General features: G+C 49.7%; 1 protein-coding gene across 1 annotated transcript in view; it reads right to left on the bottom strand.

Annotated features, from left to right (window-relative positions):
* Nucleotides 1–343: 343 nt before the first annotated feature.
* Nucleotides 344–24744, bottom strand: part of LOC116967657 (serine/threonine-protein kinase D1-like) — a 29133-nt gene continuing 4732 nt past the window's right edge. The window contains exons 2-9 of the mRNA XM_033014238.1: nucleotides 8583–8721; nucleotides 8326–8457; nucleotides 6042–6199; nucleotides 5065–5266; nucleotides 4120–4200; nucleotides 2304–2469; nucleotides 1020–1141; nucleotides 344–451 (exon numbers count right to left, since the gene is read on the bottom strand). Coding sequence (XP_032870129.1) covers nucleotides 1033–1141; nucleotides 2304–2469; nucleotides 4120–4200; nucleotides 5065–5266; nucleotides 6042–6199; nucleotides 8326–8457; nucleotides 8583–8721 — 987 coding nt within the window. The 3' untranslated portion in view covers nucleotides 344–451; nucleotides 1020–1032. The remainder of the gene's footprint in view (nucleotides 452–1019; nucleotides 1142–2303; nucleotides 2470–4119; nucleotides 4201–5064; nucleotides 5267–6041; nucleotides 6200–8325; nucleotides 8458–8582; nucleotides 8722–24744) is intronic.

The raw sequence follows: 24744 nt of genomic DNA on the forward strand, positions 1-24744 counted from the left end.
AGTTAGATCGAGCTCTAGGGGCTAGTGGAGTCAAGGGATATGGGGAGAAGGCAGGCACGGGTTGTTGATTGGGGATGATCAGCCATGATCACAATGAATGGCGGTGCTGGCTCGAAGGGCTGAATGGCCTCCTCCTGCACCTATTTTCTATTGTCTATAACAGCTGGGAAGAAACTGTCCCTGAATCTGGAGGTGTGCGTTTTCACACTTCTGTATCTTTTGCCTGATGGGAGAGGGGAGAAGAGGGAGTGAGCGGGGTGCGACTGGTCCTTGATGATGCTGCTGGCCTTGCCGTACGTTAATAACAGTGACAATATAAACAAGAAGTCGACTGGCCATTTCAGTAGGCATGTCCAGTCAATGTCCAGCTCACCTTGTAGTACTTGTTGCCTGTGTCGTTGTGGAAGAGGGTGATACACTTGCAGTCCATCCTCCAGTAATGTCTTTTCCTCTGTAACGGGAGCGGTTTAGCTTAGATTAGAGACACATTGTGGAAGAAGGCCCTTCGGCCCATCTGTTCCGTGCCGACCAGCGATCCACACACACTAACACTACACACGCAAGGGACAATTTACACTTACACCAAGCCAATTAACCTACAAATCTTGGAGTGCGGGAGGAAACCAAAGATTTTGGAGAAAACCCACGCAGGTCACCGGGAGAACGTGCAAACTCCGTACAGACAGCACCCGTAGTCGGGATGGAACCGGGTCTCTGTGAGGCAGCAACTCTACCTCTACCCACTGCTCCACCTCTTAGATTCGAGATACCATTGTGGAAACAGGACCTTTGGTCCATCAGATCCCTGCCGACCAGCCATCCCAATTTCACAGCCATGCACACGGGACAATGTACACAGGTCAACTAACCTACCAACCCGCTTGTCTTTGGGGCGTGGGAGGGAAGTGGGGACAACATGCTAACTCCGTACAGGGTCAGGATGGAACCCGGGTCTCTGGCGCTGCGAGGCAGCAGCTCTACCCGCTGCACCACCGTGACCGACAAAGACAGTTCATTACCAGAGCGTCGCGGTTACTGTAGTGGACGAGCCAGCCTCCTTGACGTTAGACTGGACCTGCGTTTGGTCTGCTTCACCGACTGCACCACTCGCATCAGTGGAATGTTGGAGGCCATGGGTTCACTAACGCCGAGAGAGGGGGGGGGGAGAGGGAGGGGGGGGAGAGGGAGGGAGAAATGACAGGATGCTGCGTGAGTCATGGTGACAAAAAACATTAATTTCCCCTCAGTTTTTTTTGGGGGGGGGGGGGGGGTGGGGAGAAAATCCCCCCCCCCCCCCCCCCCCCCCCAAAAAAACCTTTCAGAGATTTATAGAATTATACAACATGAAAACAGGCTCTTCGGACCAACTAAAGTCACAGAGTCGCATAGCATTGAACAAGGCCCTTCGGCCCAACTTGCCCCAGCTACACTAGTCCCACCTACCTGCGCTTGGCCCATATCCCTCCAAACCTGTCCTATCCATGCACCTGTCTAACGTCCCGGCCCCTTATGCAGAACAAGGCTGCCCACCCCTGGTTTAGAGATACAGCGTGGAAACAGGCCCTTCGGCCCACTGAGTCCACACTGACCAGCTAAGTTTAAGCGAAACGGATAGGTGACGTTTCGGGACGGGACCCTTCTTCAGAACTCATGTTAAAGTTTATTGTCACGTGTACCGAGGTACAGTGGAAAGCTTTTGTGTGCTAACTAGTTAGCGGAAAGACCCACAATACAGATACATGATAAAGGGAGTAACATTTGCAAGGTAAAAGTCCGATTAAGGATTGTCCAAGTGGCTACAGTGAAGTAGATGGGAGCTCAGGGCCTTCTACCCATCACCCTCCTCCTATCCCCCACCTCCCCGGCCTGTACTCACTGGAGTTTAGAAGGATGAGGGGGACCTCATTGAAACTTACTGAATAGTGAAAGGCCTGGATAGAGTGGATGTGGAGAGGATGTTTCCACTAGTGGGAGAGTCCAGGACCAGAGGGCCAGCCTCAGAATTAAAGGACGTTCCTTTAGAAAGGGGATGAGGAGGAATTTCTTTATCCAGAGGGTGGTGAATCTGTGTATTCTTTGCTACAGACGGCGGTGGAGGCCACAAGTCAGTGGATATTTTGAATGCAGAGATGGATAGAATCTTGATCAGTACGGGTGTTGGGGGTTATGGGGAGAAGGCAGGAGAATGGGGTTCGGAGGGAGAGATGATTTAATGGCAGCGTAGACTTGATGGGCTAATTCTGCTCCTATCCCGTGGACGTTTGACCTTGTGACCCCCACCCCCTGCCCTTTGAACCCGTTACCTGGGCATTCTGGTGGGGTCGTCCTCTCCCGGGAACCCGTTCTCGGAGATGCCGGAGGACATGGGGGCCTCGTCGGAATCTTCTGGAGTGAGGGTCTTGTCCATGTCTCCGTCGTCATTCGCATCCTCCATGTTGATGTCAGCATCAAGGCCCGGGTTCAGCAGGTCTGCAACAGAGACACGGGCTGAGACCATGTGTAGGAAGGAACTGCATGTGCTGCATCACACCAAAGACAGGCACAGAGTGCTGGAGTAACTCAGCGGGTCAGGCAGCACCCGACCCGCTGAGTTACACACACGCACACACACACATAAATAATCAGATAAAGTGCAACGGGCTATTAATGTTCAGAGTTTTGTTTGAGTTGAGTTTAATAGACTGATGGCTGCGGGGAAGCAGCTATTCCTGAACCCGGATAGAAACATAGAAACATAGGAAATAGGTGCAGGAGTAGGCCATTCGGCCCTTCGAGCCGGATGTTGCAGATTTACAGTGTACAGATACATGGTGAGGGAATAATGTTAAGTGCAAGATTTTTGTGATTTAAAATTAAGATGATCACTGGACATGTCAAACACAAGGAACTGCGGGTGCTAGTTTACAAAATAGAAGGCACAAAGTGCTGGAGTAACTCAGCGGGTCAGGCAGCATCTGTGGAGAACATGGATAGGTGGCGTTTCACAGAGTGCTGGAGTAACTCAGCGGGTCAGGCAGCATCTGTGGGGAACATGGATAGGTGGCGTTTCACAGAGTGCTGGAGTAACTCAGCGGGTACAGCAGCATCTATGGAGCTAAGGAAATAGGCAACGTTTCGGGCCGAAACCCTTCCGGGTTTCAGCCCGAAACGTTGCCTATTTCCAGAAGGGTTTCTGCCCGAAACGTTGCCTATTTCCTTAGCTCCACAGATGCTGATGCACCATAACTCAGCGGGTCAGACAGCATCTGTGGAGAACATGGATAGGTGACGTTTCACAGAGTGCTGGAGTAACTCAGCGGGTCAGGCAGCATCTGTGGAGAACATGGATAGGTGACCTTTTGGGTCGAGACCCTTCAGACTGAAGATGAGTCTCTCAATCTGAAATATCACCCATCCATTTTCTCCAGAGATGCTGCCCGACTCATAAGTTCCAGGAGCAGAATTAGGCCATTCGGCCCATCAAGTCTATTCCACCCTTTAATAATGGCAGATCCATCTTTCTCTCTCAACCCCATTCTCCTGCCTTCACCCCATAACTCCTGACACCTGTACTAATCAATCCGTTGAGTTACTCCAGCATTTTGTCTATCTTTGGTGTGAACCAGCACCTGCAGTTCCTTTCTATTGACCACAGCTCTGCAGTTCCAAAGATGCACTTTCACATCCACTCCTGACACACTAGCGGGCCATCTACAGAAGCCAATTAACCTGCAAACCTGCACGTCTTTGGAAAGTGGGAGGAAACTCACATGGTCACAGGGAGAATGAGAGTCCAGAACCAGGGTCACACAGTTTAAGAATAAGGGGTCGACCTTATAAGACTGAAATGAAGAAAAACTTTCCCACCCAGAGAGTTGTGAATCTGTGGAATTCTCTGCCACAGAAGGCAGTGGAGGCCAATACACTGGATGTCTTCAAGAGGGAGTCGGATTTAGCTCTTGGGGCTAACGGAATCAAGGGATATGGGGAGAAAGCAGGGATGGGGTACTGATTGTGGATGATCAGCCATGATCATATTGAATGGCTGACTCGAAGGGCCGAATGGCGTCTCTGTAAAACTCCACACACACACACACGGGAACATGGGTTACAGCAGAACTACCCGCTGCCACGCCTTACCTCCGTTGTTGCTGCTGCATTCGCCCAAGCAGTCGTTGGGGACTTTCTCCACACACCGCTTGTGACAGTTGAATTTACAATCTTGACAGAGAAAAGCAGAAACACAACTCGATCACAGGTCACCCGAGCAGGGTCAGGCAAAACACGACTTCAGCGGTGGAGTGGACAAGGTGTTAGTTAAGGGGCTGTCCCACCTGGGCGCTATTTGAGCATCATTTACGCGACGTTTTTTACGGGTCACGCGCATGGCGTGCATTACCTTACACACGGCACGTAGCGGGACGTGGTGGCGTGGGCAGTGACGTGCGGACCTGCGCGCCACCCCAGGTTTCTGGGATTCACAAAATCTTCACGTGCCAACTGCGTGACGCGCAAATTGACGCCCAAGTGCGACAGGCCCTCTAGCTTTCAATATAAATGCTGGAGTAACTCAGCGGGACAGGCAGCATCTCTGGAGAGATCCTTCAAGAGATCTTCGAGATCCGACCCAACAGGTCACCCATTCCTTCTCTCCAGAGATACTGCCTGTCCCGCTGAGTTACTCCAGCATTCTGTGTCTATCTCCGGTTTAATTTATTGTCACGTGTAACGAGGTACAGTGAAAAGCTTTTGTTGCGCGCTGACCAGTCAGCGGAAAGACAATACATGATTACAATCGAGCCGTCCACAGTGTATAGATACAGGATAAAGGGAATAACGTTTAGTGCAAGGTAAAGCCAGCAAAGTCCCATCAAGGGTAGTCCGAGGGTCACCAATGAGGTAGATAGTAGTTCAGGACCGCTCTCTGGTTGTGGTAGGATGGTTCAGTTGCCTGATAACAGCTGGGAAGAAACTGTCCCTGAATCTGGAGGTGTGCGTTTTGGGGTGATGCCCGCGCGCTCACAGACGGTGTGGGTGGTTTCGGGGATGTGCCCGTGCCCTGCCCCCCACCCCCCGGCCACTCACCCTTGCACTGCAGGCCTTGGCGGAACAGCCCCTTCAGCAGTTTCTTGCAGTACTGGCACACGGTGGGGCGAGTGTAGGAGTGAACGGCGAACGTGTGCGGCACCTTGACCTTGCTCAGGAACATCTTGTCCAGCTCGATGGGTCGACCCACGTGCGTTCCCAGTGTCACTCGCCTCGTGGACAACATCTCCGTCAGGTTCCTCTGCACTCGCAACAGCGGGGGGGGGCGGAGACAGGAAATTGGGGGGGGGGGGGGGGGGGGGAGACAAGATACAAGAGCTTTATTGACAGAGTCGCTGAACCCACGTTCTAATCTCACCGTCATAAGTGATAGGAGCAGAATTAGGCCATTCGGCCCATCAAGTCTACTCCGCCATTCAATCACGGCTGATCTATCTCCCCCTCTCAACCCCATTCTCCTGCCTTCTCCCCATAACCCCTGACACCCGCACTAATCAAGAATCTATCTATCTCTGCCTTAAGTAGACTTGATGGGCCGAATGGCCTAATTCTGCTCCTATAGAAACATAGAAACATAGAAATTAGGTGCAGGAGTAGGCCATTCGGCCCTTCGAGCCTGCACCGCCATTCAATATGATCATGGCTGATCATCCAACTCAGTATCCCGTTCCTGCCTTCTCTCCATACCCCCTGATCCCTTTAGCCACAAGGGCCACATCTAACTCCCTCTTAAATATAGCCAATGAACTGGCCTCGACTACCCTCTGTGGCAGGGAGTTCCAGAGATTCACCACTCTCTGTGTGAAAAAAGTTCTTCTCATCTCGGTTTTAAAGGATTTCCCCCTTATCCTTAAGCTGTGACCCCTTGTCCTGGACTTCCCCAACATTGGGAGCAATCTTCCTCATGTACTATCATTCATGTACATGCTGCCAAGATAAATGCTGAGCCCGCAGGCCGTGACGAGAGGCGGGGGGGGGGGGGGTGGGGATGGAGACAAGGAGAAGCTGGCCGTTACCGAATGGCCATCGCTCGATGTCGTCAGGTAATCAGTGACTGACAATCTTGAGTTGAAGGATCCAGAGAGCGAGGTGTTGGAGAGTCTTCTCTTGCGGGCACCGCTGCAGTTGTTGGGAATGCTAAAGGCACATCTCTTGTGGTAGTTCAGCCCGCACCCTGTTTGGGAGATTAAAGCAACGACAAAAAATAAATAAAAATGATGCATTAGTGGAAGCTACAAGTTAATGTTCATTAGTGATTGGAGCAGAATTAGACCATTCGGCCCATCAAGTCTACTCCGCCATTCAATCATGGCTGATCCATCTCTCCCTCCCAACCCCATTCTCCTGCCTTCTCCCCATAACCCCCGACACACGCATGATCAACATGGCCTTGCCAACAACTCTCCACATCTGGAACACTGGCATTAAATATTACTACTACCGCCTCACAGCGCCAGAGAAGAGACCCGGGTTCGATCCCGACTACGGGTGCTGTCTGTACAGAGTTTGCACGTTGTCCCCGTGGGTTTTCTCCGAGATCTTTGGTTTCCTCTTACACTCCAAAGACGTGCAGGTTTGTAGGTTAATTGGCTTGGTGTAAGTGTAACATTGTCCCTAGTGTGTGTGTGTAGGATAGTGTTAATGTGCGGGGATCGCTGGTCGGCGCGGACCCAGAGGGCCGAAGGGCCTGTTTCTGCGCTGTATCTCTAAAACTAAAAACCTGGGTGGGTTTTCTCCGGGTGCTCCGGTTTCCTCCCACACTCCAAAGACGTGCAGGTAGTTGAGGCAGGTAATATAACATTTAGAATATATTTGGACAGGTACATGGATGGAGGGATATGGTCCAAACGCAAGCAGGTGAGACTAGTGTAGATGGGATGTGGTTAGCATGGGCAAGGTGGGCCGAAGGGCCTGTTTCCATGCTGTACAACGCTGAGATTCAATAACAATGAAAAAGTGTAGGTGGGGGAAAAGACTGCAGATGCTGGTTAAACACACACAAGGCAGCATGTCTGGAGAACATGGATAGGTGATATTTTGGTTTGAGACTCTTTTTCAAGACCCTGTCCATTTATGATAAAAAAGGTGGTTCTGTTCTGTACAAACTCAGCCAGCAGGTGGTGCCCCTGAGCATGCTCAACAAGTCTGCCTCCGTTCTGATCAGAGATACAGCGCGGAAACAGGCCCTTCGGCCCACGGAGTCCGTGCTGACCAGCGATCCCCGCACACTAACACTATCCAACACACACTAGGGGCAATTTACACTTACACCAAGCCAATTTACCTACTAACCTCCACGTCTTTGGAGTGTGGGAGGAAACCGGAGCACCTGGAGAAAACCCACGCAGCAGGTCACGGGGAGAACGTGCAAACTCCGTACAGACAGCACCCGTGGTCAGGATCGAACCCGGGTCTCTACCACTGCGCCACTTTCCCAGTGTGCTGAAGGGTCTCGACCTGAAACGTCACCTATCCATGTTCTCCACAGATGCTGCCTGGCCCGCTGAGTTACTCCAGCACTCTGTGAAACGTCACCTATCCATGTTCTCCACAGATGCTGCCTGACCCGCTGAGTTATGGCGCATCAGCATCTGTGGAGCTAAGGAAATAGGCAACGTTTTGGGCCGAAACCCTTCTGGAAATAGGCAACGTTTCGGGCTGAAACCCGGAAGGGTTTCGGCCCGAAACGTTGCCTATTTCCTTAGCTCCATAGATGCTGCTGCACCCGCTGAGTTACTCCAGCACTCTATGAAACGTCACCTATCCATGTTCTCCACAGATGCTGCCTGACCCGCTGAGTTACTCCAGCACTCTGTGTCATAGAAACATAGACAATAGGTGCAGGAGTAGGCCATTCAGCCCTTCGAGCATTCAATATGATCATGGCTGATCATCCAACTCAGTATCCTGTACCTGCCTTCTCACCATACCCCCTGATCCACAAGGGCCACATCTAACTCCCTCTTAAATATAGCTAATGAACTGTGGCCTCAACTACCTTCTGTGGCAGAGAATTCCACAGATTCACCACTCTCTGTGTGAAAAATGTTCTTCTCATCTCGGTTCTAAAGGATTTCCCCCTTATCCTTAAACTGTGACCCCTAGTTCTGGACTTCCCCAACATCAGGAACAATCTTCCTGCATCTAGCCTGTCCAACCCCTTAAGAATTTTGTAAGTTTCTATAAGATCCCCCCTCAATCTTCTAAATTCTAGCGAGTACAAGCCGAGTCTATCCAGTCTTTCTTCAGATGAAAGTCCTGCCGTCCCGGTGCCAGAGTAACTCCAACAGGTTTACGTACCATCACACTTGAGGCCCTGCCTCACCAGGCCGAACAACATCTCTCCACAATGGTCGCAGAAGGTCGGCACGCGGTAGGAGTGGACGTTGAGAGCGTGAGGTCGTATCCGGAAATCCTCGAAGGTCGCCGCCCCTGTGAGCAACAGAGAGAGGGGGAGAGAGTGTTAGAACTAAATCAGAGAGCACAGGCAAGATTAGAGAGCACAGGCAAGATTAGAGGACACAGCACATCGCGGACAAGGCAGCAGCGCGCCGTACCGGACAAGACCACCTCGATCAGGTCGCCCTCCTGGATGTCGCTCTCCGCCCTCACCAGCTCCAGGATGTTGTTGCACTCGATGTTGTGCCTGAACAAGAGGATCTTGTCGTACATCCCGTAGAAACCGCATTCTGGGAACTGTGGGGAGAACAGGAGCAACGTGAAACTGGGAACTGTGGGGAGAACAGGAGCAACGTGAAACCAGGAACGCTGGTCTCTGTACAGTACTGTACCCCAATATTACACAACCCCCGGTATTGTACCCCAATATTACACCGCCCCCATACTGTACCCCAATATTACACAGCCCCCGGTACTGTACCACAATATTACACAGTCCCCATACTGTACCCCAATATTACACAGCCCCCAGTACTGTACCCCAATATTACACCCCCCCTGTACTGTACCCCAATATTACACTGTCCCTAGTACTGTACCCCAATATTACACAGCCCCCAGTACTGTACCCCAATATTACACAGCCCGGTACTGTACCCCAATATTACACAGCCCCCAGTACTGTACCCCAATATTACACCGGCCTCAGTACTGAACCCCAATATTACACCGCCCCCAGTACTGTACCCCGATATTACACAGCCCCCCCTGTACTGTGCCCCAATATTACACAGCCCCCATACTGTACCCCAATATTACACAGCCCCCGGGGTATTGTACCCCAATATTTCCCCCCCCCCCGTACTGTACCCCAATATTACACAGCCCCAGTACTGTACCCCAATATTACACAGCCCCCGGGGTATTGTACCCCAATATTACACAGCCCCCCCCATACTGTACCCCAATATTACACAGCCCCGGTACTGAACCCCAATATTACACAGCCCCCGGGGTATTGTACCCCAATATTACACAGCCCCCCCCATACTGTACCCCAATATTACACAGCCCCCAGTACTGTACCCCAATATTACACCGCCCCGGTACTGTACCCCAATATTACACAGCCCCCAGTACTGAACCCCAATATTACGCAGCCCCCGTACTGCACCCCAGTGTCACACAGACCCGTCCCCACCGGTAATGTACCCCAATGTTGTACACTACTCCTGTACCCCAGTATTACACACCACAGCCCCGGTACTGTGGTTTAGAGATACGGCACAGAAACAGGCCCTTCGGCCCACCGAGTCCGTGCTAACCAGCGAAGCCCACACACTAACACGATCCTAGCGACAATGTACATGAAGACCAAGTCAACTAACCTACAAACCTGCACGTTTTTGCAGTGCGAGAGGAAACCTGAGCACCTGGAGAAAACCCACGCAGGTCACGTGGAGAACGCACAAACTCCATACAGACAGCACCTGTAGTCAGGATCGAACCCGGATCTCTGGCGCTGTGAGGCAGCAGCTCTACCCGCTGCACCGCCGTGCTGTATTGTAACCCAGAGTTGTACAGCTACAGACCCGTCCCCATTGGTACAGTACCCGATATCTCATGATGGGTCTAATGAAGGGTCACGACATGAAAAGTCGCCCATTCCTTCTCCAGAGATGCTGCCTGTCCCGCTGAGATACTCCAGCATTCTGTGTCTCCTTTCGTTTGTTTACGCAGGGTTTGATTTCCCTGGGTAGAATGCAAACGTGTCTCTGTACTTGTGATGATGATGTGCCCTTTTGATCCCATTTGCCTCATGGAAAAACAGCATTTTTGGCGTCGGCCAGCATCTACCCGCGGTTCCTTCAGATGTTCCCCGCTCCAGGCTACGTGTTAAAGCCCATCATTCACCTTCTCCACGATACACGCCTCCAGGCAAGAGCAGGGACCGGTGGTTGTGGCGCGCTGACTGGAGCAGCGAGGGTTGCATAAGACTGGTTAGACCACAACCAGGGCACTATGTGAAGTCTGATAACATTGTGGAGAAGTTGCAACTGCAGGAGGCTTGCGGCAACACACAGAGAGCAACTTTATACTTTAAAGATACAGCGTGGAGACAGGGCATTTTAGCTCATCGAATCCACGCCGACCAGCGATCCCCCCCACACAGTAGCATCTACCCATAGTCTCCACAGATGCTGCCTGACCCACTGAGTTACTCCAGCACTCTGTGAAACGTCACCTATCCATGTTCTCCACAGATGCTGCCTGTCCCGCTGAGTTACTCCAGCACTCTGTGAAACGTCACCTATCCACGTTCTCCACAGATGCTGCCTGACCCGCTGAGTTACTCCAGCACTCTGTGAAACGTCACCTATCCATGTTCTCCACAGATGCTGCCTGACCCGCTGAGTTATGGTGCAGCAGCATCTGTGGAGCTAAGGAAATAGGCAACGTTTCGGGCCAAAACCCTTCTGGAAATAGGCACCGTTTCGGGCTGAAACCCGGAAGGGTTTCGGCCCGAAACGTTGCCTATTTCCTTAGCTCCATAGATGCTGCCTGACCCGCTGAGTTACTCCAGCACTCTGTGAAACGTCACCTATCCATGTTCTCCACAGATGCTGCCTGACCCGCTGAGTTACTCCAGCACTAGGGACAATTTACAAAAGCCAATTAACCTGCAAAACACACGTCTTTGGGATGTGGGAGGAAACCAGAGATCCCGGAGAAAACCCACTCGGTCACAGGGAAAACGTGCAAACTCCACAAAGACCTAATGTACAGCGGTTTTAATTGAGGACTTTTGTTTTGAAGGTACAGCAAGGAAACAGGCCCTTCGGCCCATCGAGTCAGTGCCGACCAGCGATCACCCCGTACACTAGCACTATCCTACACACTAGGGACAATTTTACCAAAGCAACTGAACCTATAAATCTGCACGTCTTTGGAGTGTGGGAGGAAACTGAAGATCTCTGAGAAAACCCAGGTGGGTCACGGGGAGAACGTGCAAACTCCGCACAGACAGCATCTGTAGTCGGGATCGAACCCGGGCCTCCGGCGCGGTGAGTCAGCAACTCTACCGCTGCGCCACCCTTGTGTTGAGCGTCACATTGCCAGTGACCTGTGGAACTCACCAGGAATCACCAACTTCCAGCCCACTGACAAATGCCATTCCTGTCACTGAAAAGGTCAATGAACAAAGCACATCTGTTACAATGACATGCGAGTAGGCGGCTGGTGTTCCACTGACTGGGAGACGTATGCACCATCGTCATGCTACAATGCTTGCAAAAGGAAAGGTGATCTACATCAAGATTGAGAAAAGTGCCCAGTTTCATGATAGCCGTCACGTTTGCTTACAATGCACATTTATAAAGTCAGGATGGAAACAGGCCCTTCGGCCCATCTTGTCCGCGCCCATCAACATGTCCCAGCTGCACTAGTCCCACCTGCCTGTGTTTGACCCATATCCCACACGCTAGAGGCAGGAAACATGTTCCCGATGTTGGGGGGAGTCCGGAACCAGGGGCCACAGTTTCAGAATAAGGGGTAAGCCATTTAGAACGGAGACGAGGAAACACTTTTTCCTCACAGGCGGCTGTGAGTGTGGAATTCTCTGCCTCAGAGGGCGGTGGAGGCCAGCTCTCTGGATGCTTTCAAGAGAGAGCTAGATAGGGCTCTTAAAGATAGTGGAGTCAGGGGATATGGGGAGAAGGCAGGAACGGGGTACTGATTGTGGATGATCAGCCATGATCACATTGAATGGCAGTGCTGGCTCGAAGGGCCGAATGGCCGACCCCAGTACCTATTGTCTAAACCTATCCTACCCATGTTCCTGTCTAATGTTTCTTAAACGTTGCGATAGTCCCAGTCTCAACAACCTCCTCCGGCAGCTCGACCATACGCCCAGTATTGGTACATTAATTATTCTCTGTAAATTGCCCCTAGTGTGTAGGGGGGAGTGGATGAGAAAGTGGGATAACATGGAACTAGTGTGAACGGGCGATTGAGGGTTGGCATGGACTCGGTGGGCCGAAGGGCCTGTTTCCACACTGTATCTCTAAAGGGCCCGTCCCACTTAGGTGATATTTTTCGCCAACTTGCCGGCACCCTTCATAGTCGCCGAAAATGTTCAACATGTTGAAAATCCAGCGGTGACCAGAAAAAGGTACGACTCTTTGGGCGACGGCCATACAAGTTGCGTGTACGATTTTTGCGCGGGGTGACGCCTGTATGGTCGTGAGCAGTCGCCCAAAGAGTCGTACCTTTTCTGCTCGCCGCTGGATTTTCAACATGTTGAAAATTTTCGGCAACTATGAAGGGTGCTTGCAAGTCAACGAAAAAAAAAAAAAAAAAATCACACAAGTGGGACAGCCCCTTAAAGTAAAACTTTCCATTGTAGATCTCACATCAATGATCAAAGACCAATGCCGTTCACAGCTCGATACATACGTGAACCAGCCCACGCTACAACTCGCACCCAGAGATGAGCAAAGTAACATCTGCACCACAAACGTGGTGGGTGATAAAGTCTAACACTTCCACTTGACATTTAGTTGTGTTCCCATTGTCCAATTCCTCACCCTCTACACCAGTGGTTCCCAACCTTTTTTAGCTCATGGCCCCCTTGGGATTTTTCTGTGCCCCCCCCCCCCGACATTATTAGCCGGAAAAAAATTCAATATTATAATACCTTCCATAAAAATATCAATGTCTATTAATTGCACAAATATTCTCTTTTATTCTATTCCACAAACATCAAAAATATTTCAACTACATAGATTTAAATTTATTAGAACTGAAATTTAGGAGGCAACAGGGTGGTAGTTCTGTGTGCCCCCCCCCCCTTCATTGAACCTGTGGCCCCCTAAATCCCAAAATGTTTCTGTGGGCCCCCCCCCCTGAAATTTGCCATGGCCCCTTTGGGCCCCATATGGCCCCAGGTTGGGAATCACTGCTCTCCATCATGGGTCATCAGGGTGATTTTAGCCTGGACTGGCCACGTGGTCACTGTGGCGGTGAACGCAGGTCAGGGACTGGTCATCCCATGAAGACCAACCCCACAAGGCCAACCCCACCTATGAGAGAGAAGCGAGTGTCACCGAACTTCTGAATTCTCTGCGGTGGAACCCTCTCCAAGACAGACAGACGTGAAGCTCACCGTTTTACCTGTTTTTACAAAATGTTAAATGGTCAGCTCGACATAGATTACAAGACCTACACCAAACCCAAACCAATTAGGAGCAGACGAGGGCATTCGATCCAATTTGTGATCCCAGCTACAAAGACAGATGTGTACAGCAATTCGTTCTTCCCCCGCACACACAATTAAAGCATGGAATAATCTCCACCCAACAATAGTTACCCAACCAGATGCAACTAAATATAAAGTAGCTCTTTCTTCCCAATAACCCTTTCTGGCTTAAGCCCTCCCTTCACCACCTCCAGTTTAAATTCCATTTGGAATATTTTGGAGGACCAAGAAACCAAGAACCAAGAACAAGGCCTTTGCCCACCTACAACACAAGTCAGGAGAGCCATGCGATGTTCTCCGCTTGGATGCATGGCCAACAATGGTCAAGATGGCCAAAGTCGCCCAGCGTTAGGAGCAAGACATGAGGTCACAAGGAGGAACGCAGGTCTCGGGCGCTGCAAGGCAGCAACTCTACCACTGCGCCACAAATCAAAGTGCTACAAAGATGCAACACATGACTTCCTGACTCCCACACGATGCCCTGGTCGATGAGGGCGAACGTGCCACCCACAGCCGTTACCGCTCACCAACCAAGTTGGCAAGATCCCCACCTCCCCCTCTCTCGTAGTCGAGCTGCCGAAGGAAGTGGGTGCCCGACACGTCTCGTTAAATTCTCTCGCTCTCGTTATGACACAGCAGCTTCCTGCAGCCGTCGACCACACGTCGGTGCGCCCCACCTGTCACAGCGTGCGTGGTGTAGGGGGGGGGGGGGGGGCAGGAAGGAGCGAGGCTGCAAAAAGGAGTCGTGCTGCAAAAACACCTTGCGGCAAGCGTCACGCCCTGAAGAAGGGTCTCGACCCAAAACGTTGAGTTACTCCAGCACTCTGTGAAACGTCACCTATCCATGTTCTCCACAGATGCTGCCTGACCCGCTGAGTTACTCCAGCATTCTGTAAAACGTCACCTATCCATGTTCTCCACAGATGCTGCCTGACCTGCTGAGTTACTCCAGCATTCTGTGAAACGTCACCTATCCATGTTCTCCACAGATGCTGCCTGACCCGCTGAGTTATGGTGCAGCAGCATCTGTGGAGCTAAGGAAATAGGCAACGTTTCGGGCCGAAACCCTTCTGGAAATAGGCAACGTTTCGGGCTGAAACCCGGAAGGGTTTCGGCCCGAAACGTTGCCCATTTCCTTAGCTCCATAGATGCTGCTGCACCCGCTGAGTTACTCCAGCACTCTGTGAAACGTCACCTATCCATGTTCTCCATAGATGCTGCCTGTCCCGCTGAGTTACTCGAGCATTTTGTGCCTATCTTCGATGTGAACCAGCATCTGCAGTTCCTTCTTACACGCTCTGATGTTATATCAGGGATCTTATAGATAGACACAAAATGCTGGAGTAGAGTCAAGAGTTTGCCCTTGACTCGCAACATGGCCATCACGAGGTCGTAGGGAGATCGTGGCATCAAGTAGGTCAGGCAGTTTTTTCTAGCATGATGAAAAATGTCCACGAGTAAAAAAGGTTGTGAATTAGGTCGTGTTAGTGGGACAGGGGCTTAACTCAGTGGGACAGGCAGCATCTCTGGATAGAAGGAATGGGTGACGTTTCGGGTCGAGACCCTTCTTCAGACTGAAGAAGAGTGGCTATGGGAGATACAGATCAAGTCAAGCCAGGGGAGATACAGAGATAAGGAAGTGTAGGGTGTGAAAATAAGGCAAAGGGAATGGAGATCAAGGGAGATGTAGAATTGATCATTGTTGGCTGGGAGAAGCTGACACCAAAGCAAACAGAGATAAAATGTAGTCGGAGACAGTCAGACTGGTGGGAGAACTGGGAAGGGGAGGGGATGGAGAGAGAGGGAGAGCAAGGGTTATGAAGTTAGAGAAGTCAATGTTCATACCGCTGGGGTGTAAACTGCCCAAGCGAAATATCAGGTGCTGTTCCTCCAATTTGTGTTGGGCCTCACTCTGACAATGGAGGAGGCTCAGGACAGAAAGGTCAGTGTGGGAATGGGAGGGGGAGTTGAAGTGTTCATAGTGATCTTATAGATGTGTACAAAATCCATAAGAGCAATCTCTTCACACACACACACACACACACACACACACGCGCACGCACGCACGCACGCACACACACATGCACACGCACACGCGCACGCACGCACACGCACACGTACACGTGTATGTGAATTGGAGGAACAGCATCTCATATTTCACTTGGGCAGCTTATGAATATTGATTTCTCTGCCATCAAGTAACCCTTGCTTTCCCCCTCTCTCTCCATCCCCTCCCCAATTCTCCCTCCAGTCTTCCTGTCTCCAACTACATTTTATCTATTTGCTTTGTCATCTTCTCCCAGCCAACGATCTATTCTCCACTTTCCTTGAACTCCATTCCCTCTGTCCCATTTTCACACCCTGCACCTCCTTACCTATGCATCTCCCTCTCCCCCGACACCACTGAAGAGGGGTCTCGACCCGAAACGTCACCCGTTCTTTCTCCCCAGAGATGCTGCCTGTCCCGCTGAGTTACTCCAGCATTTTGTGCCTATCTTCGATGTGAACCAGCATCTGCAGTTCCTTCCCACACATACATTCACGAGTATATACACACACACGCACACACAATAAACTTTATTCCCTGTTTATTATATTGTTTCCGCTGTACTATCTTTACATATTCTGTTGTGCTGTCGTAAGTAAGAATTTCATTGTTCTATCTGGGACAAATGACAATAAAACACTTTCATGCCTTCTCCAGTTAGACCACAGTTTAATACAAAGCTAAATCATGTCCTCACCCCCTCTCCAAGCTGCCACTGAAACCCTCCGGGAATGTTCACAACACAGTTATCAAACGGTCAGATGGACTTATTAGGAAATGGAACAAGACTGCAGTTACAAACACCGCCAGGATTCTGGATAAAATCCAAACATTCCCATGCTTTGGTTGAAGATAGACACAAAAAGCTGGAGCGACTCAGAAGGTCAGACTGCATCTCTGGTGGGAAAGGAAAGAAATAACTGAAGAAGGGTCTCGACCTGAAACATCACCCAAACCTTCTCTCCAGAGACGCTGCCTGTCCCCCCCCGCTGAGTTACTCCAGCTCTTTGTGTCCATCTTTAGTTTAGAGATACAGCGTGGAAACAGGCCCTTCGGCCCACCGAGTCTGCACCGACCAGCGATCCCCGCTCACTAACACTATCCTACACACACTAGGGACAAATTACACTTATACCAAGCCGATTAATCTGTACATCTTGGAAGAGCTGTAGTCATTAGAAAGGAACTCCCCTTAGTCTGAAGAAGGGTTTCGGCCCGAAACGTCGCCTATTTCCTTCGCTCCATAGATGCTGCTGCACCCGCTGAGTTTCCCCAGCAATTTTGTGTACCTCCCCTTATTCTTTGTTCCCTTATTCTTAAACTGTGTGACCCTGGTTCTGGACTCATTCTCCCTGTGACCATGTGAATTTCCTCCCACTTTCCAAAGACGTGCAAGTTTGCAGGTTAATTGGCTTCTGTAGATGGCCCGCTAGTGTGTCAGGAGTGGATGTGAAAGTGCATCTTTGGAACTGCAGAGCTGTGGTCAATAGAAAGGAACTGCAGGTGCTGGTTCACACCAAAGATAGACAAAATGCTGGAGTAACTCAACGGATTGATTAGTACAGGTGTCAGGAGTTATGGGGTGAAGGCAGGAGAATGGGGTTGAGAGAGAAAGATGGATCTGCCATTATTAAAGGGTGGAATAGACTTGATGGGCCGAATGGCCTGATTCTGCTCCTGGAACTTATGAGTCGGGCAGCATCTCTGGAGAAAATGGATGGGTGATATTTCAGATCGAGAGACTCATCTTCAGTCTGAAGTGTCTCGACCCAAAAGGTCACCTATCCATGTTCTCAACAGATGCTGCCTGACCCGCTGAGTTACTCCAGCACTCTGTGAAACGTCACCTATCCATGTTCTCCACAGATGCTGCCTGACCCGCTGAGTTACTCCAGCACTCTGTGAAACGTCACCTATCCATGTTCTCCACAGATGCTGCCTGACCCGCTGAGTTACTCCAGCACTCTGTGAAACGTCACCTATCCATGTTCTCCACAGATGCTGCCTGACCCGCTGAGTTACTCCAGCACTCTTTTGCAGAATACAGTGGTCATCTCAGGGTGATCAGAATAACTTCCTATCCACGCTGCCCCAACATCAGCTGAAGTCCCCTCCAATGCTTCTCACCCGCCTCCATCACAAAGCTGCTACATTTCAGGAAGTCCAGGGGCGGCACGCACACCCCCATCCACATTAACGGGACGGAGGTGGAACGTGTTTCTAGCTTCAGGTTCCTGGGAGTCAACATCTCCGATGACCTCTCTTGGACCCACAATACCTCAACTCTGATCAAGAAGGCTCACCAGCGTCTCTTCTTCCTGAGGAGACTGAAGAAGGTCCATCTGTCTCCTCAGATCCTGGTGAACTTCTACCGCTGCACCATCGAGAGCATCCTTACCAACTGCATCACAGTATGGTATGGCAACTGCTCTGTCTCCGACCGGAAGGCATTGCAGAGGGTGGTGAAAATTGCTCAACGCATCACCGGTTCCTCGCTCCCCTCCACTGAGTCTGTCCAAAGCAAGCGTTGTCTGCGGAGGGCGCTCAGCATCGCCAAGGACTGCTCTCACCCCAACCATGGACTGTTTACCCTCCTACCATCCGGGAGGCGCTACAGGTCTCTCCGTTGCCGAACCAGCAGATCCAGGAACAGCTTCTTCCCGGCGGCTGTCACTCTACTCAACAACGTACCTCGGTGACTGCCAATCACCTCCCCCCCCCCGGACACTTATTATTATTTATTCAAATCATTTGCTGTGTCGCTCTTCCAGGGAGATGCTAAATGTATTTTGTTGTCTCTGTATTGTACACTGACAATGACAATTAAAATTGAATCTGAATCTGAATCTGAATCTGACATTTACATATCACCTTTCACATCCCACTCCGGATGTTGCAAAGTGCAAGTAGAGTTCCCTCTTCTAGGTTGGAAGGTCACAGGTTCAAGACCCAGCATGACATGCTAAAAACTCCTCTGCCCAAGAGGTATGCTTGAAATGCGACATCACCCCATTGAAACTTACCGAATAGTGAAAGGCCTGGATAGAGTGGATGTGGAGAGGATGTTTTCACTAGTGGGAGAGTCTAGGACTAGAGGTCACAGCCTCAGAAGAAAAGGACATACCATTAGAAAGGAAATCCTCACTAATCAAGTATTTATCAATCACCACTATAAAAATACCCAATGACGGCCTCCACCGCCGTCTGTGGCAATGAATTCCACAGATTCACCACCCTCTGACTAAAGAAATCCCTCCTCATCCCCTTCCGAAAGGTACGTCCTTTTATTCCGAGGCTGTGCCCTCTGGTCCTAGGCTCTCCCACTAGTGGAAACATCCTCTCCACATCCACTCTATCCAGGCCTTTCATTATTCTGTACGTTTCAATGAGGTCCCCCCTCATTCTTCTAAACTCACCTGCTGGAGTAGCTCAGCGGGACAGGCAGCATCTCTGGAGAAAAGGAGTGGGTGATGTTTCGGGAGACCCTTCTTCAGACTGAGAGTCAGGGGAGAGGGGAACGAGAGATAGACAGGAGAACGAGCACAAATATATGTAAAACATACAGGTTTGTAGGTTAATTGGCTTGGAATAATTGGCCCTCGTGTGTGTAAGATATTGTTAATTTGCGGGGATCGCTGGTCAGTGCGGACAAGATGTATATCGCGCTGTATCTCTAAACTAAATAAAAATAAAGAGTTTGAAGAAAGGGCTCGACCTGAAACTTCACCCATTCATATAACCATATAACAATTACAGCACGGAAACAGACCATCTCGGCCCTTCTAGTCCGTTCGAACACTTACTCTCCCCTAGTCCCATCTACCTGCACTCAGACCATAACCCTCCATTCCTTTCCCGTCCATATACCCATCCAATTTATTTTTAAATGATAAAATCGAACCAGCCTCCACCACTTCCACTGGAAGCTCATTCCACACAGCTACCACTCTCTGAGTAAAGATGTTACCCCTCATGTTACCCCTAAACTTCTGTTCCTTAATTCTCAAAGCATGTCCTCTTGTTTGAATCTTCCCTACTCTCAATGGAAAAAGCTTTTCCACGTCAACTCTGTCTATCCCTCTCATCATTTTAAAGACCTCTATCATGTCCCCCCTTAACCTTCTGCGCTCCTAAGAATAAAGACCTAACTTGTTCAACCTATCTCTGTAACTTAGTTGCTGAAACCCAGGCAACATTCTAGTAAATCTCCTCTGTACTCTCTCCATTTTGTTGACATCTTTCCTATAATTTGGCGACCAAAATTTGGCGATTTCTTCTCTCCAGAAATGCTGCCTGTCCCGCTGAGTTACTCCAGCCTTTTGTGTCTGTCTGGACAAAAATAACATGGATTTGTAAAGCTAAAAAATTCCCTTTGTGGTGATGTATTCAGACTGTCCTTGTTCCACTGTGAACACTCTCCCCTGTCTGAAGTAAACAGCCTTCAGTGAAGTCTAACGTCTGCATTTTGGAATGCAGAATATCATAAACAAACCTTGGTGCGGTGAACTCCCCAAACACATGCACCACTTCCCCTTGCCCACGAGAAAGTTCAAAGCCAGCAGACATTACTCAGCTGTGCGAGTCAGGGTTTAACACAAACACCATGTAGGAAAGAACTGCAGATGCTGGTTTAAATAGAAACATAGACAATAGGTGCAGGAAGAGGCCATTCGGCCCTTCGAACCTGCACCGCCATTCAATATGATCATGGCTGACCATCCAACTCAGATCCCATCCCTGCCTTCTCTCCATACCCCCTGATCCCTTTAGCCACAAGGGCCACATCTAACTCCCTCTTAAATATAGCCAATGAACTGTGTGGCCTCAACTACCTTCTGTGACAGAGAATTCCACAGAAATCAGAGGTAGATACAAAAAGCTGGTAGACAAAAATGCTGGAGAAACTCAACAAGTGAGGCAGTATCTATGGAGCGAAGGAATAGGCGACGTTTCGGGTCTCGACCCCAAACGTCACCTATTCCTTCGCTCCATAGATGCTGCCTCACCTGCTGAGTTTCTCCAGCATTTTTGTCTACCTTTGATTTTTCCAGCATCTGCAGTTCTTTCTTAAACATCCAGCGAGTACTGACCCAGTGCCGTCAAACGCTCATCCTTAACCCACTCATTCCTGTGATCATTCTTGTAAACCTCCTCTGGACCCTTTCCAGAGCCAGCACATCCTTCCTCAGATATGGGGCCCAGAATTGCTCACAATACTCCAAATGAGGCATGAGTTCCAGCATGTATTCTAGTTATTCCGAAATAAATCCATGTCCAAAACATTCATAAATCTTTTCCTTTCTGCTAATTTGTTTGCCCGTTGGAAAATGTTTAATTGCTACTTCAAAACAAAAACATGATTAAAGTATTTGACATCCATTCAAAGTCAATAACAAATACACTTTGTGGTCTAGTCCTCAGCAATAAACCAACTCCCTGTGTTAATAGTGTGGTTTGAACAATGAATCCTTCTGAAGTACTTCAATGAATCACTTTCCGATACTGACCCACAATAAAAGCCAAGTAACCCAAGGATATGTTTGTGTTTTGGATACGTTACCAAACTAGCAACCTGACCTCCAGATGCCAATCTCACCTCCACAACTGAGAATTTCAACTTCAATTGTAAAAGAGTTGGTCTCATTAACAATATCCATGAAGGTAGAAACTCTCAAAGATTCACCTGGTCCATCAACATTCTTCAAAGTAGGATATCTGACCCCTTGTCCATCTGACCTATGTGACACATCAGGTACAGTTCATTCTGCATGGTATCCCCAGAAGCAAAGGACAGGCAGCATCTCTGGATAGAAGGAATGGGTGATAGAAGGAATGGCCATGAAACCTTCTATCTTCAGGTCTGAAGCAGGGTCTCAACCCGAAACGTCTCCCATTCATTCTACCCAGAGATGCTGCCTGTCCCACTGAGTTACTCCAGCATCTTGTGTCTATCTTCAGTTTAAACCAGCATCAAGTGTTCCCTTCTACAGCAATGGTTTAGAGGTACAATGCAGAAACAGGCCCTTCAGCCAACCGAGTCCTTGCTGACCAGCGATCCCCTTACACCAACTCCATCCCACACACATGAGGGGCAATTTACAGAAGCCAATTAACCTGGAAACCTGCACGTCTTTGGAGTGTGGGAGGAAACCAGAGCACCCGGAAAAAACCCACGCAGGTCACGGGGAGAACGTGCAAACTCCGTACAGACAGCACCCGTAGTCAGGATTGAACCTGGGTCTCTGGCGCTGTGAGGCAGCAACTCTAATAAAATCATGAGAAGAATAGATCGGGTAGATAAAATGTTTCAGAAGAACTGCAGATGCTGGAAAATCAAAGGTACACAAAAATGCTAGAGAAACTCAGCGGGTGCAGCAGCATCTATGGAGCGAAGGAAATAGGCAACGTTTCGGGCCAAAACCCGATCGGGAAGATACACAGTCTCTTGCCCAGAGTAGGCGAATTGAGGACCAGAGGACATAGGGTTAAGGTGAAGGGGAAACTATTTAATAGGAATCTGAGGGGTCACACAGTGTTCACCAGAGGTCAGGATCGAACCCGGGTCTCTGGCGCGGTGAGGCAGCAGCTCTACCCGCTGCATCACCGTACCGCCCTAATAAAAGGTTGAGCTAAAACTGGTGCAAGATTTGGGGCGGGGTGAAGGAACGTGCAAAACAAATTTTGCATTCAGAGCTGCAGGTTAAACATTAAGCAAAGTTCCTTCTGTACTTGAAGTTAAACATGCAACGCTCTTTTACAGCCTGTGAACGGAAAGGACTCACATCCCGTCCACAAGGAATGAGTCAAGTCAAGAGAGTTTATTGTCATATGTCCCAGATAGGACAATGAAATTCTTGCTTTGCTTCAGCACAACAGAACATAGTAGGCATGAATACAGAACAGATCAGTGTATCCATATACCATTATATAAATGTATACACACATGAATAAATAAACTGATAAAGTGCAAATAAACAGATAATGGTCTATTAGTGTTCTGAGATTTGTTTTAGTTGAATTTAATAGCCTGGGTAGGCAAAAGTGCTGGAGAAACTCAGCGGGTGCGGCAGCATCTATGGAGCGAAGGAAATAGGCAACGTTTCGGGCCAAAACCCTTCTTCAGACTACCTTTGTCTACCTTAGATTTTCCAGCATCTGCAGTTCCTTCTTAAAGAGGTTAATAGCCTAATGGCTGTGGGGAAGTACCTGAACCTGGACATTGCAGTCTTCAGGTTCCTGTACCTTCTACCTGAAGGTAGCAGGGAGATGAGTGTGTGGCCAGGATGGTGTGGGTCCTTGATGATACTGCCAGCCTTTTTGAGGCAGCGACTGCGATAGATCCCCTCGATGGAAGGGAGGTCAGAGCCGATGATGGACTGGACAGTGTTTACTACTTTTTGTAGTCTTTTCCGCTCCAGGGCGCTCAAGACCATTGAATAAGGTCCAACCCGTCTCAGAGGCTTCAGCACCCAATGCCCAGGGGTAACTAGTTCAGTCCCAAACCATTGCCTGGGGAAAACCCACCCACCTATGGTTAGCAGTTTCCTAAACCTTTTAAAAGAGGAACAAGAGCTCAAATAAGCACAGATCTGATAATGGGGCAAGATTAATGGGCGGCACAGTGGCGCAGCGGGTAGAGCTGCTGCCTCACAGCACCAAAGACCCTGGTTCGATCCTGACCTCTGGTGAACACTGTGTGTGTGGTGCTCGGAGCTCTCCTCGTAACCAAGTGGAAAACCAAAGATGTGCGGGGTTTGTAGGTTAATTGGCTTCTGTAAATTGTCCCTAGTGTGTAGCGAGCAGATTGGAAAGTGGGATAACATGGAACTGATGTGAACGCTGTTTGCAGTGGTCACCCAGGATGTAGAGGGGCCAAAATTTCATCATCCATCTCTCGATCATCCGAGTACCATTTACAAATCCCACTGTTTCCTGTTGTGTGTGGAAACAACAGGCCAATTAAATATATCAACCTGATCTCCCGGTGGCTCAGCACCTCAACTCCCCCGCCCATTCCGAATCCGACCTTTCAGTCCTGGGCCTCCTCCATGGCCAGAGTGAGTCCCACCGCAAATTGGAGGAACAGCACCTCATATTTCACTTGGGCAGTTCGCACCCCAACGGTATGAACACAGACTTCTCTAATTTCAGGTAGTCCCTGCTTTCTCCCTCTTTCCCCTCCCCTTCCCAGCTCTCCCTCAGCCCACTGTCTCTGCCTCTTCATTTTTTCTTTCCGCCCCCCCCCCACCCACATCACTGAAGGGTCTCGACCCGAAACGTTGCCTATTTCCTTTGCTCCATAGATGCTGCTTCACCCGCTGAGTTTCTCCAGCATTTTTGTCTACCTTCAATTTTTCCAGCACCTGCAGTTCTTTCTTATAAATTAAATATGCTCCACGTGCCAACTTCCCGATATAACTACACAGACAGCACGGTGGTGGGTTTTAAAGTTAGCGTGAAGCCCGCTATCCCAAACACCATCAGTCATCAGTCTGAAGAAGGGTCTCGACCCGAAACGTCACCCATTTCTTCTCTCCAGAGATGCTGCCTGTCCCGCTGAGTTACTCCAGCATTTTGTGTCTACCTTCAACCCAAACAAGGCGTAATTTCTAACTCCGATCTCCATGCTAGGGTTGTACACATTAAAAGAATCATAAATCAATGAGCAAGAACACGTTTCACAATGAACAAAGGCTGTGGACTTGTAGACTCAATATTACACTACCAGTCTACAGAAACACTGGAACATTACAGCACAGGTGACAATAATATGACCATCGAGGTCAAGTTGCTCTTTGTGGAACAGCCCACAATATCCGATTCCCCTCAACTTGCCAATCTTTCACCCAGTTGCTAAACACAAAACGCTGGAGTAACTCAGCGGGACAGGCAGCGTCTCTGGAGAGAAGGAATGGGTGACATTTTGGGTCGGGGCCCTTCTTAAGCCCTGAATGAGCTAGGGTAGAATGAATGCAAAAATGGGTGGTTGATGGCCAGAATGGACTAAATGGGCCGA

Source organism: Amblyraja radiata, chromosome 41 (assembly GCF_010909765.2).
Source record: "Amblyraja radiata isolate CabotCenter1 chromosome 41, sAmbRad1.1.pri, whole genome shotgun sequence".
NCBI classification, from domain to species: Eukaryota; Metazoa; Chordata; class Chondrichthyes; order Rajiformes; family Rajidae; genus Amblyraja; species Amblyraja radiata.